Source organism: Epinephelus lanceolatus, chromosome 5 (assembly GCF_041903045.1).
Source record: "Epinephelus lanceolatus isolate andai-2023 chromosome 5, ASM4190304v1, whole genome shotgun sequence".
Taxonomy (NCBI): domain Eukaryota; kingdom Metazoa; phylum Chordata; class Actinopteri; order Perciformes; family Serranidae; genus Epinephelus; species Epinephelus lanceolatus.
Window position 1 is genome coordinate 21,650,001 of NC_135738.1, and position 19,503 is coordinate 21,669,503.

At 40.4% G+C, this 19,503-nt stretch overlaps 1 protein-coding gene and 1 long non-coding RNA gene across 2 annotated transcripts in view; both read left to right on the top strand.

The window, feature by feature from the left end:
* Nucleotides 1–19,503, top strand: part of LOC144463467 (uncharacterized) — a 63,417-nt gene that overhangs the window by 28,223 nt on the left and 15,691 nt on the right. The gene's annotated exons all lie outside the window — the stretch shown is intronic.
* Nucleotides 9,761–12,279, top strand: foxb1a (forkhead box B1a). The gene has a single exon (XM_033634379.2). The coding sequence runs from the start codon at nucleotides 10,358–10,360 to the stop codon at nucleotides 11,297–11,299; it is 942 nt and encodes a 313-aa protein (XP_033490270.1). The 5' UTR covers nucleotides 9,761–10,357; the 3' UTR covers nucleotides 11,300–12,279.

Sequence of the window (19,503 nt, forward strand, 5' to 3'; positions counted from 1 at the left end):
TATTTTTAATGAGAAGAAATTAAAATATGTAATAATAGCCTAATTATTGTTAATATAATTTCCCCCCTTTTTTTATATATATTTTTTCGCAATTTTTAGGACATTTCTTACCAAATTGCTCATTGCCTTTTTCCCCATGTTTTTGAAAGAAATCTCAGCAATTTGCAATTTGAAAGCAGCACAAGAAAAGGATGTTGCTCCAGGTTTCAAAGGGTTAAAGAAGTACATTGACTGTAAGGAGCAAAACATTTTCTGGGAATATGCTTTCTCAAGTTTAAAAGCACCACACTGATGCCTCCCAATTATTTTTCAATTATTTATGCAAGGGGGGCTATGGCTACCCCTGGCCACCCCTTGGTGGCACCACTGCAAAATACATACACTACTTAGTATGGAATTAAAGAAAACGAGTTCATTTTTGCAATTAGCCTATTAACTGGTGCCTAATTATGTATTAAGATCTATATGGATTTTTCTTTGATTTAAATGAAAGTGGTATTATCTCTTAGGAAAGTAGAGAGTAAGAATATAAATTGTTGAAAGCTAAGGTTGTAGTTTAGTATCAAGACTGTGCATATATGCATCAATGCTTTCAAATGAAAACATAAGATATATGAGGTATCTGTCAGCTATATAGAAAAACAACTGTTCATAAACAAAGTGGACACATTTCCACCAAAGCTCTAAATTTTTTATTGAGGACTGTACTGAGTCATTATCAGCTGGTATCTGAACCCAGTCGAGTCTGAGAAGAGAGAAGACTTAGACCTGTGGTGAAAAACAAAAATACTTTTGATCCAAATTGTTCTACATGCAGATCCTCTCATCTTAGTTGTCACGACAACTGGATATTCAGCTGAAAGTTAATTATTTGGGATTGTAATAGCTTTGGTTTAGGCAGGGGAACTGAACATTTCCCCAGCTGATAAGGCTGTTAATACTCAGTCTGTGCCTACAGTAGCTGTGACCGAGAAAGATTTCTCCTGGCATGCAGCGGTACTTGACATTTCATGGGATTCTTCCTGCGCTTTCTCCATCAGTGCATTATAATAGCATAAACCTCAACTCTAGATTAAATTTGTTTGATAGAAATATAATTGCATTCTTTTGTGTGCATGCAGTCTGTGTGTATTTCCCGTCTATAATTCAAATGCTTTGTCACATCTGGAGTACTTGCTCCTGAACAGGTCAGAGTCAACAACATTATTTTCAAGTGCAGCCCCTTAAGGGTCTAGTAATCAACACCACAGTTCATCAGCTCTATCCTTCAAAAATAAAATACATCCTCTCTTATATCCGCCACAATGCTGCTTCAAGAACCCTTAATCAACAGGATTTCAGACACGTAAATATATATTTCTCTCCAGATATTAGCCATGCTTTACAAGGTCCATGTCTGCCAGCTAGGGGTTGCATCCTCACAGTGACAGTGTCAAAGCAGTCTGGTGGAATAATGATGCCGAGTCTGCACTGTGCCCTTCCTTATGAGCATGCTTTTATAGACGCACAAATATTCAAGCCTCGCCTTAATTAATATGACAAAATCCTTCTGCGGGGTTGTTTCCTGTGCCCTTTTGATTAGCCGTGGATTAACAGGACCTTTATGTTTTCCTCACTGCACTCATGTTTTCAGCACAGGTTAGCTCCCCTATTACTAAACAAATGAATTAGTGCCTGGAAATGTGTCATGCATATTACCTTTCAGCAGGAGGCACATTGAGCTGGTCAACCATAAAGGAGCAGTGCAAAGCGTACCATGCAACATCGCTTGTTTGCGTTTCTCTTTAAAGCTCTTTGTGATTTACTGGGAGGCTTGTTTATGCTTAGCAATGCAAACGTGGGTCTTACAGCAGCATATATCACACACCAATTAAAATATATCAATAGAAGTGGCACTTGGTGATTGGTCATTGTGTTAGTCACCCGGAGAGCAAAGGACTGAACACTGCCGAGGTGGCTGCAGTAAAATACAAATACTCAGGCAAGGCTCTGGACTTATAGGGGCCCTATGCAGCATTTGGTTTGGGGGCCTCCTTTATAGTAATGTGTTGCTGCTTCACACAGCACTGAACCAACTTGTCAATATTAGTTTAGGAACACATAATGTAAAAATAAGCAAATCTAAAGCGGGACCTACTGGCAGTAACACTATCTTTAAATACACTACAATAAATGCAGCATATGTGACTTGCACTATCATATTCAACACACTTGAGTTTTATAAACAGTTGGAAAGAGGAGATTCTTAACTTTATAATGATATCAGTATTGTTTTGTATCTCAGATATTACACAAAATAAGTTCCATTATGTAAAGACTGTCACTCAGCCATGATTTTTAGAAACAGGTCTTCAAAGTTTGTAGTACAGCGGCTGCAAAGATACCTGACAGAGCCCATTGGCCTTCCAAGGTGAGAAAATTGCTATACTCCAAGGGATGTCCCAAGAAGAAAAAATACACAGAAAAGCTTGGAGACTCTTTTATTTTATAGCCTGCAAGGTAAAGAAAACAAGCATACCCAACAACATGGTGCAGGAAGATGAGAAAATATTGAGATCTGTTTCACAAACAAAGTCAACATATACAGTTAGAAATGGACTTCACATGACAGTATTCACAACTTGGATTTTTTTTTAATGAAAACTCCCTTTGATTGCTTTGCTGGGGCCCTTACAGACTTAAATATATTTACAGTAATTGAGAAATGGACACATATTTGGACTTTCTTACCACTTCAAAGGTAGGGAGCACTTTTTGTCGTCTGTCTTGTTTAACATGTTGGTAAATCAGAATTAATTATTCTTTGGTGGTCATGGTTTCTGTAAATTAATCTGAACGATTGAATTTTGGCCACAAACTGAGCTCACAATATGTAGCATGCCCATATTGACAAATGTTAAAACATTTAATGTTATATTTTGATGTGGGATGCGGAACAGCTTAGAACTACGTTAGCTCAGGTTGATGGTGATCTGATGGGTTAAGGTTTTGATATTCTGAAAGCCAATACTTCATCTGAAATCAGATAAAGACCCACTGACTGGACCCTGTCTTGTTATTATATGTCTTTCATTCAAAACTAGAGGGTTAGAGGGAGGGAAAGTGGGGCTGAGTAGGACCAGAGTGCCGCCACAACAACTGCTAGCTTGTTTTCAGCTAGCTTGTTCTCATGCTTGTAAAAGCTTCAAAGTTGTTTTTATTGTCTGAATTTAGCTTTGAGAGTTTTCTATTGTGAAAACCAACAATTTGTTTATCTAGAATCAAACAAAAGCCCAAAATGGCCAAAAATCGATATGTTCACAAAAATCCACATTTATCTCGAAATGGGCCATTGTGACATCCAACTGATTTTGATAGAGCATGCAACATATGTTTATTACCCCCAAACACTATGAATGGTTCTCTTAATCCAACCTCCAAATGCAATTTTTTTCCTAAACTTAAATCATAGGCTGCAGTGTTGGCAAACAGTCAAAAAATAGCTTGTGAAGATACCTAACCCAGTTTGTATTGACTTTTTTCCTTGTCCTGTTCATTAATTTTGTTAAACACATCTTATCTAATACAACTGCATAGTGTGTTTTCTTTCTTTTTTTTTTAAAAACACAGAATCTTTGGAGTACTTGTTTTGTAGAGGACAGTAAACCTTTAACTTAGGCTACTTAAATTTTTAATTTTGTCTGTCTATGAGATAACAGAATTATCACGATTTTTTGGCAAATATGACTCAAAATGTCGTCAGTTCCTGTTTGTAAAGCTCAATTATTATTTTGTTAGTGTCTTTTGTTCATTAAAAAAACCTCACTCAGGGGACCCCCAGAGACCCAAAGCAATGCCTAACGAGTAGGGTTGGCTCTTCAAATGTTAAGCCTCTTTCCCTCTGGACAAAAAACCATCTAACAGCCTATAACACCTGGCTTCTGTCTATTGTAGGAAAGGTTACAATTGATATTAATTTGCGGGACAAGTGACTCTGCAGTAGCCTATTTACACCTCTAGTTTTGGTGGGAAAAAGGCAAAAGTGATGTCTAGTATGTGGGATTCAGTGGCATCTAGTGGTCAGGTTGCAACACTGCCACCAACTGAAACTCTGCCCTTGTGACAAGCATGTAGGAGAACAAGGCAAAATCAGGAAACACAAATGGCCCTGTCTAGAACCAGTGCTTTATTTGTCTGTTCTGGGCTACTGTAGAAACAACATGGCGGACTCTGAAGAAGAGGACCCGCTCTATAGGTAGATATAAATGGCTCATTTAAAGGTAACAAAAACACAATGCTTCCTAGTTTCAGATTATTATCAACTAATGAAAACAAAGTTATGAATATTAGCCCCCTATATCCTACACACTGGACCTTTAAAATAAACGACAGGCCCCTGCCTCCAAAATAAGGGCCACCTTGGAGATGTAGGCCAGGCAGCCCAATTTAGGTGTTCAGATTTACCTCTCTTTTGCTTTCACACCTGGACGTCCACATGTGGATTATTTAGCAAACTTTGCTATTAAAATTTCCTGTGATCTTTCCGTTCCGTTACCTTCCCTGTGGCTGTCCCCGGCATCAGCCGTGTGTTTTTGTTTACGTGTGTTGTAAACACTCCTGTATTGTTATTGTGTATTGTGTTGTTCTGGTCTTTGGCTCCGTTAGCCACATCCTTGGAGACCAGGCATTTCCCCCATGTATAAGATGAAAGACAGAGCAAAATGCCCCTCATTTGGTCCCAGTTGGTTAAGTGTGTTCTGATCACTGCCAAGGTCTGGATGAACATAAGCCACACAAAGGACTGTGCCTTCCAACCACACGAGCTCACAATAAAAAAAAGGGGGATTTGCCTCAGTTAGACGTCTTATACGCCAACCCCCAAAGGAGAGACGTGTTGGTGGCGTCGCTGAGGACGTGTCTAACAAACAACAGTGTCAACTACTTCTGAATTGATCCTAGAGTTCAAAGCTTTTCATCCCTCAAAGTTGTAATTAATTTGGGGCAAACAGTCAAAGTTAATAACTGTTTTCCACCATTTATCCACAATGGAAAGATAATAGAGATGTAACCACAGAAGCAAAGGTGAAGGGTTTAAGGTCAAACCTACAACACTGACCTCAAGAGGTTGTAATTTCACTTAAAGCGACCCAATATATTGATCCATATACTCTCCAGTTACCATGTCACGTGTCATGTGGGTGTGTTGTACATCAGCGTTTAATGACACAACACAGGTCAGAGAAGCTTTAAAAGCCTCCCTCTCTAAACTTGGTACACCTCCAACAATATGACTTCATCCTGTGATCCTTGCTGCACAGATTCACGCTCATCCACCTCAAAGCCTCTCACCTCATTTTTTATCCTCTGTGAAAGGTGACTCTTTGTATGTGATTGAACTATGTTAATTCATACTTGTGCATAATGGCCCTTTTATCTTCCTGCTTCACGGTGAAAGTTCACTCTTCTGTTGAGTTTGTTGTTAATATATTATGATCTCGCATTGCTTAACATTGCATTATTCTCTCATTTCTAACAATATATACAGTAACTGAGAATTATTGTTCGTGTGAGACTAGTTCATTATGCGGTGATACATAGTATAGTAGCGGGGGGCTCCTGCATTTTCCTCTCAATATTGAAATGGACTCTGTCATATTGTTATTCTGCTCTCTCCTCTCATCTTTCCACCCATGTTTCACCATCTTCGCAGCCACTTTCTTCTTCTCCTTTCCCCTGTTTTTTTTTTTTTAAATATATATCTGTCAGCTGGCTAAGTATCATGTGTAGTTTAATAGGATGATTTGTTGTTACGGAGTTACCTGTCACCAAAAGCCAAATGATGAAATGAGAGTGTGAGCGGCACTGTCTTGTCTGTAATGAATTATGCAGTGGGTCAGGGGCCTCTGTTTTGGTTACAGTCGACAGCACAAACACGGACCTCAGGTAGTGCACTCATCAGTCCTGCTGTTTCTCACCATATGGAGTCAATGAACTGGGACACCCCCTCCTACACACACACACACACACACACACACACTCATACTTCACATGCACACACTCACATGTGCCTGCAGACACAGTCTCATAGCAATACAGTAGATAGATGGATAAATGTTTTTTATATTGTCCAAGATAGATAGATAGATAGATAGATGTGTTTATGGGCATGTTTGCATGTGTTATAATTATACTTAGGCACATAAGATGTCCCCATCTTATGGTCACAGAGTGAAACTGCTGCCTGAGAAAAAATAAAATGCAAAAAATTAAATTAAATTAAATTTAAGAAAAAGGAAAAAAAAATCTCTTTAGTGTCCTGAATAAAAATATTAATAAAACAATAAATAAAATACATAAATTAAAACAAAAAAATTGTCTTAAATGGTCAATATCTCTCCTCTTTCCACGTCTTCTCGGGTTTAATTGGATGAAACTATTCCCAGACAAATTGAATTAGATGTTCCCGCCTCTGTACAATTGAGATATCTGTTACAGATGATGTGCCGTATAATGAATGCCTAATTTATGTAATTAGACCATTAAGCATAATCCGAGCATATGTTGTAAATGCCCTGAGGTCTTCTGCCAGGTACTCCCTCTGATGTCACCCAGAAACAGCTAATGGAGCGGTCTGCTGTGTGCGAGGACCATAATCCCGCTGTTTGATCACATAAATGCATAATTAATAATAATAATAATGCATCCATCAGATTATTATATCGAACACACAGATTATGCTTTTATTCTGTTTTTTTCCCTCTCTGGTTATACATTCATATTCAAGGGGGCCAGCATGTGAAGATGGCCTTTAAGTAGTGTGGATATCCCGTCATATAGGCTAAATTTGCTCTTGTGAGAGCCCTCTCTGTCTGCTAATTAATTGTCATTCTGCTGAATATTCATACCTTATCATCAGCGCGTCCTTAATTGCACCGTAAAACATCTCAGGGGGCTGAAATCACCACGGACTTAATTAGCAGCCTATTGGTTGGGTTGGAGAGTCACACAGTTTTTTGCAGCAGACAACAAACTCTTACCTGCCTTTTTTTTTTTTTTTTTTACTGAACGTGTGTTTTAGCAGAGGCTAGGTAAAGGGAACAAATCCCCCTTTTTTTAAAAAAAAAAATAAATCTACAGGCCTGCTCGTCATAATCTGCATGACGACAATTGGAAATTGCGTAATTTGCACTCATAATTCACCGGGATTATAAATGTTTGTCTTAAAAATGCGAATTTGTTCACCTCTAGCGATGATTTGTCTATTTATGGGTTGATTAGTGGCCTAAACACACATTGCCTGCAGTAAAAGATTCATGGATACACACAGCAACCTGCGTGTTCTGAGAAACCTGGAAAGGTAAAATAAATAAGACAAAAATAAACCTTAATTTTAGTGTTTAAAAATTTGAAATAAATGTGTTAGAAATGTTTAATCTTAAAAATAAGTTATAACCATTTTTTTAATGATGTTTCCTTGAATAAATGTTTTCCTGTGTAATCAGCACCAGCTTTAAATTTCTCTTAATCGTTCCCTGAAAGGCAGATTTCTTTTTCTTCCCTCCTCTCTCTGCAGGTCTGGGTGGCAGCATATCTCAACTCGATTCAGTGTGACAATATTGTTTGGCTATCATTCGCTGCTTTAGGATGAATGGCATCGATCCTCTTTTAACAACATTTGTTTCCTATTGTGTTCGGGGGGCGCAGCAGAGGAGGGCAGACGTGTGAAAGTGGCTGTTTGATTCTCTTTTTCATCCCCATGACCTCAGCTTTTGTGTCTCGTCACCCTGGGAATGTCACGCCTCACTACTCTACTTTAAGATGTTTCAGAAAGTGCCCTTTGTTTTCAGTCCCCTTTTTTTTTTGAAAGCTCACACAAAATTGTTCTTGGGTTCCCCCCTCTCCTGCTATAAAGGATACTTCAGGCTGAGGCACGGTTCACAAGTGCAATGCAATTTGGCTTATCCCAACCTTTGTTCGGGTTTCTACAAATGACCAAACATAGTGCAGACTTGATCTACTGCTGCTTGAACTTAGGAGTTTGGGAGCAGCTAAAAACCCTATTCAGATTCAGAGTCATGGTGGTATTTTCAGTGTGTGCATTCGACGGGGACAAAAGGTCTACCAATATCCCATAACCCTGAAGCTCAAAAAGCCACAGCGTCTGTGTGTGAGAGGAGAGGAGAGAAGGGAAAAAAACTCGTACTGCTCCTCTGTGGCTCGGCTGGTTAATGCGAGTGTTGCAGGTTAACTTGCAAAGCACTAACTTAGCGTGGCAGCAAGTTTGCAGTGCAAACATGAACAAATAAAAGTGACAAAGATTAGCCATTTCAAGAGGAAAATCATGCGTAAAAATTCACTAGTCGTCTGTGTGGCGTTCAAAGGATTTGCTGCATGCCTCTGTGTTTGCACTGCGATTTTAATAGCTCACATTAATCACATTTCACAATCAGATTTTTTGCATTTAACAAAATCAGTGTGGCCGGACATATTAATTTAAGTGAGAGCCAATAATATATATATTTTTTAAACAAATGAATGAGTGAATAGGCTGGGTGTCAGAAGATGTTTGGCACTTGGCAGTGTGTTGTCATTATCCGCGCTGTTTGAGATGGGTGGACAGAGCCACTTCCTTTTGGACAAAACCTTTTCAGCTGAACATTAATGGGAAATGACAGGTGTTAAAAGCCACTCTGCAGGAAAAAAATAATGCAACTGCACGCTGGAAGTTTCACAAAAATTAGACTTTTTCCAATTTTTACTTTTATTTTCTAGAATAATATGGCATCACCTAATGTGAAATATAAAATTATGGGATGTTATAGCACATTTACTATAATTAAACAGCACCCTTTTCCCAATTTCGTGCACTGATTCCTGGTTTTAGATTGTTAAACAGTGCTTATACAGCAGGGAGGACGCTCCTCTTCAGCCTGCTCCTGGTTTCTGGGTGAAAACAGCTCGGTGTCCCCCGCAATGCGATTCTTTTCGTAATCCGTCAGACCGGTGATGGGGTGCATTGTGGATTTATGGGGGGAAATTAGCATAAATTATGAGCAAATCTGCGTGTGCGTGTGTGTGGTCCCTGGCATTGCAAACCCTCCAAGCGGAAAGGTGGCCCTGGCCAAAAGCTTGAATAGCAATAGCTCAAAATAGGCTTCCCATTTGGTTTTCACATTCATATAATTGACTTATGGATATTTTATACAGTTTTCACCACACCATCCTCAAGGGTTTATTTGCATTTCTGAAGTACTTTGGAATCTTCTTTACATAAACACAATGGACCTGATTGCCTCATGAAGTTTGAGTTTGAACAGCGTTTGTTTGCATTGTGTTGATGTTTTCATATCGTCTACTTCCTCTGCGCAGCTCTGGGCGAAATTAGCTGAGAAAAACTAATAGTCGGCTCATCAACAAACTTGCTCGTGGCGAATTATTTTGTGTGGCATTTTTTTTTCGTAAACAATATTAGGCTGTAATTAGGAGGAAAAGCAAAATGCATGTTTGAAAAGAAATCTGTAAAATCAGTTTTCATTCAAATCCACATGAAAAGGTTTGCATGACATGCGTGCGTAAAACACTTTATGGAAAACTGAAATGCGCAAACAGGAATATTGTAATATATACATCCTAAAATATAATATGATACACATCTGCCTTAAAAGAAGAACGCAAAAGGGAAGGCAAATTTATGACAAAATATAATTAAATCAGCGTATGTAGGATAATTTTCATACCCGTCCACATTTAATACACACTTGTGAGTTTTAACTGTAAAGTCCGCTGAAGAAGTATTAGCGCATACCTTCACACACTGAGTGCCATCGCAGTTCAATTCCGGTTGCCGAGCCTTTTCACCCCTTTTTCTGTCTTCAAATGGAAATGATTTCCATTGGCCCAAGGTGTCCATGTAAATAGGTGTAAATGAAACCAGATTATGCCTTCCTCCCAGCCCCCTCCTCCCATGGCAATTGTCATGTGATAGCAAAGAGGTGGCACATTAATGGAGCGCCTCTACAGGGGTCTTTTCTGCTCATGTCACTACATAAAACTATCAGATGGTTAGAGGAAGGCCATGGAGGCATCCACTTAGCTCGTCTTATCAAGGACGCCAAATGAAGTCTATTCAGCTCTGCTAGCGGGACAAGCTGACTTACTTTGCGAGAAAGACTTACAGCAGCCGTCACTCCATAAATGTGCACCGTCCACCCGCCTGCACACCGCAGAGGCGCAAGACCTGGCCGTTTTACGCGCAACGCAACTCCAGCACTGCCGGTGCTGAAACTTTCCTCGGCGGTTGTTTTCATGAAGAGCGGCAAACCTTCGCCAAGGAATTAAGGGAGACTACTTTTTTATTGCTTTTCTGAAAATATCGAGGATGCCTCGCCCAGGGAGAAACACGTACAGCGACCAGAAGCCACCTTACTCCTACATCTCCCTCACTGCCATGGCGATCCAGAGCTGCCCAGAGAAGATGCTGCCTCTCAGTGAAATTTACAAGTTCATCATGGATAGATTCCCTTATTATAGAGAAAACACCCAGCGGTGGCAGAACTCCCTGCGACACAACCTGTCCTTCAACGACTGTTTCATTAAGATCCCCCGGCGCCCAGATCAGCCAGGTAAGGGCAGTTTCTGGGCTCTGCACCCCAGCTGCGGGGACATGTTTGAGAATGGAAGTTTCTTGAGGCGCCGCAAAAGGTTCAAAGTGTTGACTTCATCCGATCATTTGGCCCCGAGTAAGCAGTCGGATGCTGCCCATTACCTCCAGCAGCAAGCCAAACTGAGACTGAGCGCCCTGGCAGCCACTGGCACACACCTTCCCCAAATGTCAACGTACAACCTCGGAGTGTCTCAGTCCTCAACTTTTAAGCATCCCTTCGCCATCGAGAACATCATCGCCAGAGAGTACAAGGTCCCGGGGAGCCTGGCGTTCTCCACCATGCAGTCCATGTCTGCCGGGTACCCGCTCCACAACCAGCTGACGACAGCCTGGCCCCACATGTACAACACCAGCGTGATTGACACGGCGGCGCCAATCTCCATGGCAAGTAGCGACTACAGTGCCTATGGCGTGCCCCTCAAGTCCCTGTGTCACGGGGGACAGTCGTTACCGGCTATTCCTGTGCCAATCAAGCCCACCCCGACCTCCATGGCCGGTTTCTCGGCGTTACCTCCACACATCCCCGCGTTTCTATCAAACTCTCCGCAGTCTCTGAGCCCGACGTCCCCACAGACAGCGACGAGCCAAAGCAGCCCAGCAACCCCGAGCGAGACTCTGACGAGCCCGTCCACACTGCAGTCTGTGGCTGTGCACTGACCGGCTGAACTCTCCCCATGAGAACGAACTGCTGGCCCCTTTACCAATCCCAAAGTTTATATTTTCTGTCGTCGGAAACTATCAAGGCGAGTTGCAGTTGCATATCGAATTATTTGTGTATGTGTTGAATGTGTCGCTTTAAACTTGTGTCATAGAAGTCCAGCACAGAATCGCACAGCGAAGTATTGCTCTTGAAAATATAAATTATTTGATAGTTCTATTTTTCAGTTTATTGTGAAATATGAGTGTTGAAATTAGGAGCCACTGATGGGGATCCGGGGGGACACCATTTGTTTTTGGCACCATCGACTCTGATTTGAAATGCTTGCAAAATTCCCGTGGCAGTTTTTCTTTTTCCTCCAGTTTTTATCAAATAGCAAAACTTTTGCACCGTTTCTGTGTGACCACTGTAATGTCAATGAAATTGCGAGGCAATGGCTCTGTGTTTATGTTTGCTTTTTTAAAAATACTGGAATGATGGATAAGGGTATACCAAATAGGACTAGGAATTAGAATTGTTCTTACCATCCCTGTACAAAAAAAAAGACAAGCAAAACGAGTCAAATCTTTTTCAAAAAATGGAAAAGTAGTATTGTGAGACGTCCTCAAAATGCAAGATGTGAATATTGCAAATAACTGATACTGAAATGTTGTAAAATGCACTTTTTAGTTTTATGTTTTTAGATATCTATTTTCCAGAAAAATGTTCTGTGAAGCATTTAATTTAAAAGGCTGTGGTGACCATGTGTATCAAATGCTGTAAATTTGTATTTTTGTTTCTTTTTTTTTTAGGGTAAAAGCATGCATTTTTAAAAATTTGTGTTGGTACTGTTGTTGTTATTGTTGTTGTTTTGTTACGTTAATTTTTTTTGGCAAGCATGCGTGCTTTTGAAAAGTGTGCAAACAGTCTGCAATGAATTGGAACAAAAAAATGGTCATCGAAATATTTTCTCATTAAAAGTGAAGTAAACAATCAAAAATGTTTCTGAAGATTTAATCAAAGACAGTGCCACATTATTATTATTATTATTATTATTATTATTATTATTATTATTATTATTATTATTATTATTATTATCATCATCATTATTATTATGTCTCAGATAGGCAGATTTTTTTCGGAAATAATTTCAAATTTTCGCACGATGATGATGATAATAATAATAATAATAATAATAATAATAATAATGATAACACTTTGGTTTGTCTTGTATCCGGACCTGTATGATTCCAGAGTGTGAGAGTTGCAGAGCAGCAGTGGGGAGAGAAATGAATCGTGCAGTCGATTAGGATGCATGGAGTTGCGATGCCATGGTCACAGCGCAGACAACTGGGCTCATTCATCAAGCTGTAGGCTAAACACAATTAAGCCCAACAATAAACATTTAGAAAAGCTGCACACAGTGTCCGAATTGATGTTAATGTGCATATTTTCGTCTTCAAATGTCACAGAGGGCAATTAAACAAGTGTCATGTTTTTTTTTTTCTCGACTGTTTCCACCTATTTCCTTCCCTATCTGTAGGAACTTAATTCATCAGGTTTTGTAAATACAGGCGGATAAATATCTCCAAAATGCAAATGACATTATTTTATTCTTTTATTCGTTTCCAGAATTAAAAAAGAAAAAAATAACGCGCTCTCTCTGCCTCCCTCCTATAGAAAGCTGCAGCCCATTTCGGGGTATTAAACAAATACATTAGAATTCCATCACTTTATGCAATCGAGTAGATCAAATAAAGGGTCTCGGGCCACTTCATTCTCCCTCATTCACTTGAATTGAAAGTGCAAAGAATAGCAAACTTAGACTGGGCCACCAATGTAGATTTAGCCTTTTTTCAGCGAGACAAAAAGACTGATTTTTCACAAACACATTGCTGACTGGGGAACTAGGAAACGAGCTGCAAGACCCTTTTGGAATTTAAATCCACCCCTCCCCCATGGACTGTTTGGACAACAGTGTTAGTTTTTTTTCTTCCTCTTCATCTTCTTCTTTTTCTCCCCACTTTGTGCATTTGTGTGTGTAACATTAATTCTGACTCTGGATGATTAAATGTATTGAATCTTCAACTGGCAGATTACAAGCTTTAATTTTAATTCACTTTTTTTTCTCTCCCTTAAACCACATTAACAAACACACATTTTCCACTGAGCACATTACAGCAATGGAATCCAGCATCTGAAAAGGAAACCTGTAACAGTATATATTTACCACACATTTATACTTGTGCAATTTTTTTTTGTATTCATTGGTCTCATTTTGGTGTGTATTGCACTGTTATAAATAAAAATGTTAATGTAAAATATATAGAGTTAGTTATGTGAATTCCTTGTAAAGTCATCCAAGAATGTGAAATGTAAAAATAACCAAAAAGTTTTCATTTAAATAGAAATGCAATATCTAAACTGCAACATCCTGTCATCCTTTAATTATGTTTTAAGACACAATGCACACAAGCTTACAGAAATGCTGCACAGAAAGGGTGTTGTTTTGCTGCTGGCACTCGGTTTCATCACTAATAAATAAACACCTTCAGCTTTTCCTGTACAAAACATTTAAATGAGCAAATAAACTGAGCTCCTAAGAGAGAACGTGAAGCTGCAGGTAACAGGTGGGACACAGAGGGAACACATGTTAGACCTCCTTGCCAGGACACTCATGTGACACCTGACCGTCATGCGATTTAAATAATAGTGTTGCTTTTTTTCCCTGAATAAAACCCTTAAACAATGTTTCTGACACTTATAGTTTTATTATTTGCATATATGGTCCCTGAGTTTTTCCTCTCCTTCCATAATGCAAATCTGCCCTTGCTATTTCCGTCCATCACACACATGATATTCTCCATATTTCCAGCAGCATCTGCATGAACTCCGTTGTATAACCCAAGTCTGCATTGTCCTTGTTCCTTCAACTATGTTCCACTTAGACAAAGAAGAAGGTCATCTCAGGCAGGGGGATGAAATATAGACCACATGCAAAACCCCAATGTTGTAGTTTAATTAAAATAATTCATTAAAGTGGAGGCCCAAGGTAATTAGCATGTATAATTTATGATTTGCTTAATGCATGCAGGCAGTGGCCTCCGCAATAAACTCAACTTAACCTCAAGTAGGGGAAGTGATACGGACAGGGTGCTGTTATTTACTATGTGTTTATTGTTTGGATATTTGTCAAGAGGAAGCAAGTGTTTCATAAAAACCTGTGGCCGTTATCTGGCTCCCACTGCACACAAACAACTTATTTGTTTATGAGTTTATCTTGTGGATTTATGCTCACTTAGAAGAGGAGCTGTCAGGTTTGTTGTGAGGGAGAGATATTGGGAATTGCCCTCACCTTTCTTTCTTTCTTTTTTTTTTTTAAATTTTGGCATATATGTTCACAGTTATCCTGCTGGTCACTAGTGTTGAAAAATAGTTTATGCTTGCTCCTCTTTGAGCTGACAGAATGAGGACATGGACAAGGTAGCTGTGCTCCTCTCCCACAGCAGACAAGACTGTCAGCGCTGACTTTTAGAGGGAGCAAAATAATCAGTGATAGACAAAACTTGCATTAATTATGCTCGGCAAATGTGTCAATCCTTGACAAGGCTTTTGACATTTTGAAACATGGCTAGTGGCTATATTTTATTATTTCTCGCAAGTATGTGTAGTTTTTTATAAAGACAACAAAGGAAAACAAATATTTTCAGACGGAGCTGTGGACCATGGTAAACAGATTTATTTTAGTGGTAAATAGAGCAGGGTGGTGCTCTCCTGGTGGCTGTGAGAGGAGAAATACATATTTTCAGACACCTATCCCTAAGATACTATCCTATTTAAATCTGTATACAAATTCTACACATTATGTTTTAGTAAACTGTATAATTTATAAGATTTTTCTGTTTTATTTTACACCACAAAAAAGGCACAGTGCGGGAATGGCACTCCACAAGTGATCTCCTCACGGTGCACATCATCATTATGAGACTATATGGTTAAATCATCAGTCATAATGTGTGACTCCCAGGTTAAATACATTACATGGCTGTGTCAGAGGGCAAAGGGCAGGTATCGTGGGCAGCTGCAGGGAGAGGCAAGGGGGATGCAGCAGCAGCAGCATTCAAGGCTGGCTCAGCCAAACACCCATGTGTGCATGAAATTAGAGTGTCAACATCTGATTCATGCTGCTGGGTGGTGACTGTGAAACAAATTATGTCAGCGGGTGGCAGCGGCGAAATTCCACTGAGCTGCAGCAGCAGACAGTGGCTGCGTGGAAGTTACAGCAGGCCGTAGATTCTGTTTTATACACTGTGATGAAAGTTTTTTAATGCCGTAAAGTTAAAGTCGTGAAATCGTGGAGAAAAAAAAGGAGTGGAAATATATTTTCAAGAATTTTCTTGAGCTGCAGAGAGTGAAATTTAAATTCTCTAATGGAGGTGGGTGCCATAAAGAAGATCTACTGGTTCCAGGAAATGGGGTGATAATTGATATTCAAGATAAGGATGTGTATTGTCACAGACAGGGTGTGAGGTGCAAATGAAAGAGTTCCTGCTTTGACTACTGTCAGCAGCAAAACAAGTTTTTTACAGATAAACATTTCACACGTAAGGGACCCTGAAATTCTTTTAAATGTAATTTTAAGTGGAAATACATTTTGCAAACAGAAATCCCTCCTCTGCTGCTCTTGATGCTTCCTCCCGCTTTTCTTCTGTTAACTGTTTCTGTGGTGTTTTCCCAATCTGAGCAGAGTGTTTTTGGATAGCGAGCACCATATGTTGTACAGACTGTGAAGCCCTTTGAGGCAAATTTGTGATTTTCAGCTGTATAAATAAAACTAACTTGACCAACAACGTGAAGTGTGGTATTCTTTTGGCTACAGGACGCTGGTTTGACATTGCAGTGACAGTCACTGACATATTTTTCACCCTGTAATATGTGAACACCTTGCTGTCTCCGTACACAGATGGATCTCTTGTTATTGGCTCCTGAGTGTTGGGCGGGTTGAGGCAAGGTGAGACAGACAACCAACAGAAACTCATTCATCAAATTTCAGGCACCAGCCTTGTCAACCTCAACCTCCATCTGACATCTGACGCACATGTACTCCATTTCATCTTTAAAGTAGGGTCACCAAGTGGTTAAAATCAGTAGTTTGGGCTGTTTTGCTGTGTCCACAGGGGTGATAGTGTCTAATCCTGTTGTGTTAATTATTGATGAATGTATATTATTCCCCAGTGTTTGATTTGGCATGCCTGTGAAGGGTGTGTTCTGAGAGCAAAGGTGTGTGTGCTCTGTCCCAGCTTGTCTCGTCTTAACAATCTGTTGCACTTTTAGGGTGTTAGATAATTACATTATATTTTAATAAAGAAAAGTCAGAGTTTGACCAGAGTTTCGTGCAGAGCCTCAGTGTGGGAAGCCAGGCTAAATACAAACAAGCTGCTTTAATGAAGGTACTTAACAGACTTGACACTACAATGTTTTTGCTTATCGAGTGCTTTAGCTGTTAGGTGTTAGAACTGTAACAGATTCTGTGGATTTTAGCAGCCTGCTATTTCCCCTTTTAAATGTGGGACGAAAAGCTAATTTATCACCTTTCCTTGGGATCTTATCGTACCCTCTCCAGCCATAAACTAACACTTACACAGGACTTCAAAGGTGCGCTAGGTAGCAGAGGTGAGAAAAAGGGCCTACATCCACTTGGGGCCAGTTCCTTCCAGAGATGAGATGGAGCTGATTAGCAGGAGCGTGCAGCGAGCCCCGTGGGGGCAGCAGCTGGAGGAGCGCTCCCCATGGGAGCAGGGAGAGGTGTGAGTTTTGACAGCTCCCGTCTCTCCCCTCTGGATACTGCGAGGTCAGGGCACCCTCAGCGGGCCCGGGTTGTGCACTGGATAGGAAGTCAGCAGTAATTGCCATTCAGCCAGTGGGACAGAAAGAGAGGCAACAATAACCAGCGAAGAACACACAGCCCGTTTCCTCTTTGTCTTGATGTGTTTGAGGAAGGATGCTACCTCCTCTTCTGACGGAACAAAGCCGCAATAAAGTTCTCACAAATACAATCTTGCAGAAGTTGCAAGAGGAAGGCGCATCATCCTGGGTTCGCTGTGCACTTGGAGCCTCTTCCTACCCCAGCGAAGGCCCAGATGGCTGCTTGTTATTGCATAACAAGGCTGCATTGTTTTGTTAATGTAACTTCATCTGTCTTTGATGTAATCTCATGTTGTCGTGGCCAGTGTGAAAATCCCTATCAAGTGCATGATCCAGCACTACGCTCATTGTGATTGTGATAATCTCCTGCATTGAAATTCCACTTTGTTCCTTTGTTTCTTTGTTAGCGGACACAATGTGAGGTTAATTAGCAGCCACTGGTAACCTCTGCGTTCCTGGATCCTTCATCACAGCTGAAGTGCACTCTTCACTGGGGCTGCTGGCACTGACAAGACCAAACACAAGGCCTCGAGCCAATTGGAAGTAAGCAGAATACAAACGCAGCAGCAACTTAATCCCTTTCAGGCTAACACACGGGCCCTAAAAGTATCAACTGTAATTGTTTTCTTCATGTCATTAATTGCTCTCATCATTGTTTCCTTTCTTGGACTGACAACACACACAGGACAGGAGGAAATGACTAAACCAGCATATCAGGTTGTATTTACAGAAAAGGTTGCAGCGATCGCGTGTGTCAAACATTAAAAGGCTTTAATGTGGTTATTATCTGATTCCAATGTGTCACAGTCTAATTTGCTGTTTCTTGTGTGGTGCACAAGCTCTCAGCACACTGCATTTATCTGCAATATTGCCCTTCCGCCACTTCACATCTCCCCATTCCCTGGTGGTCTAATTTATGTTAAGTCACAAACCTCCCCTATGGCTGTTTTGAAACGTTCAGAATGGAGACTGTGTGCTCCAGGTTTATGCCAGCACCACAATCCCCTGTATAATTGTTCTCTATGGGAAAGCACATCTCAGTGAAACCATCTGCAAGTCCATGGGGCAGTTTCCTAAGAATGAGTGGACTTCTTAGGGGGTTCCACTGCAATCCAGTTTCTCTTGTGAAGCAAGTAATTAATTCAAATCTCAGGAAGTCAATAGCTGCCCGGATCAGAGGCACGTAGCACACAGCTGCTGATACCTCCAAACACACTGCTTGTCTTCTCAGGAAGTCGCCAAACAAAAAGGTTACAATGGGCGCACACACCCATACAAGCCTCACATAACACACGGTTTAAACTGTGATTTTTTTTGTGTACTCTCAACATACGTTTGCACACTTCATTAATCCAAATTGTAGGGATGATAAGAGTCACCAATACTCCTGGGAAATGGGGTTCTTTATGAATGATGTAATGTACTGTCATTAAACATGCTTTCAAGGTTCTGCGGTTCCTCTAGCTACAATTATTTTAGCATGCATTGATTACATTTTTCTTGTTAAGTTAAAAAAATGCCACAGACTATTTTTCCATTATGCAAAACATTAACATCTTCCCAAATAGTTGATACCATCTTCATATAGAGTTGAGTTTCCCAAATTTGTGCGCAAAGAAGCCCCAGTCTGTGTGGCGGTTTTTGTGATGATGCATTGGAAAAGTGGTGTTCTTCTCATTCTCTACTTTTTTTTTTTTTTGGGTCATTAAATTCATTAGCAAAAGCGGAGAATGATGAAACGTGATGAAAGAGCCAGGGCAGCACTTTAAGAAACATCTCTTGCTTGCTGCATCCATCTTTTTTTTCTGTAAAATGTAAAATAGAGCAGATGGGAAAATTATACATTCTTACATTACATTCTTATGCTTTGTGTCACCATATCTCTGACTCTGGAGTCATTTCAAGAGAATTACTAGAAGGTATGTTTAGAGCTGAAATCAAACCTCAGTTTCCTCCACTTGATCTTCGAGCTGTTGGGCAGAGATCAGCGGGACAGGAAGGCTCGGTGTGTGGGGAGTGAGAGTCTTGATTCGCAGGCTGTAAACTTTCCTCTCCCCTTCTTCTCGAGACGGGGCAGGGCTGGGCTAAATGCCTCGCTGGGCTGCTCCCTAAAGCTCATTGTTATCCAGCCCATGGAGGAAGCCACTGCTGTGCTTCCAGCCTGTCTCTGACAACAAGTGTAAATAAGGATCTAAATAACAAACAGAGGAATGCAAGCCTGTGTGTCACAGTGAGCTTCACAGGGCTCCGCTTTAGCTCCACACTGGCCACCTTAATGACTTGGTGAAAGGGAGCGTGC

Excerpts from the sequence above, each read along its gene's own strand:
- foxb1a (XM_033634379.2), top strand. The coding sequence starts at position 10,358 with ATGCCTCGCCCAGGGAGAAACACGTACAGCGACCAGAAGCCACCTTAC.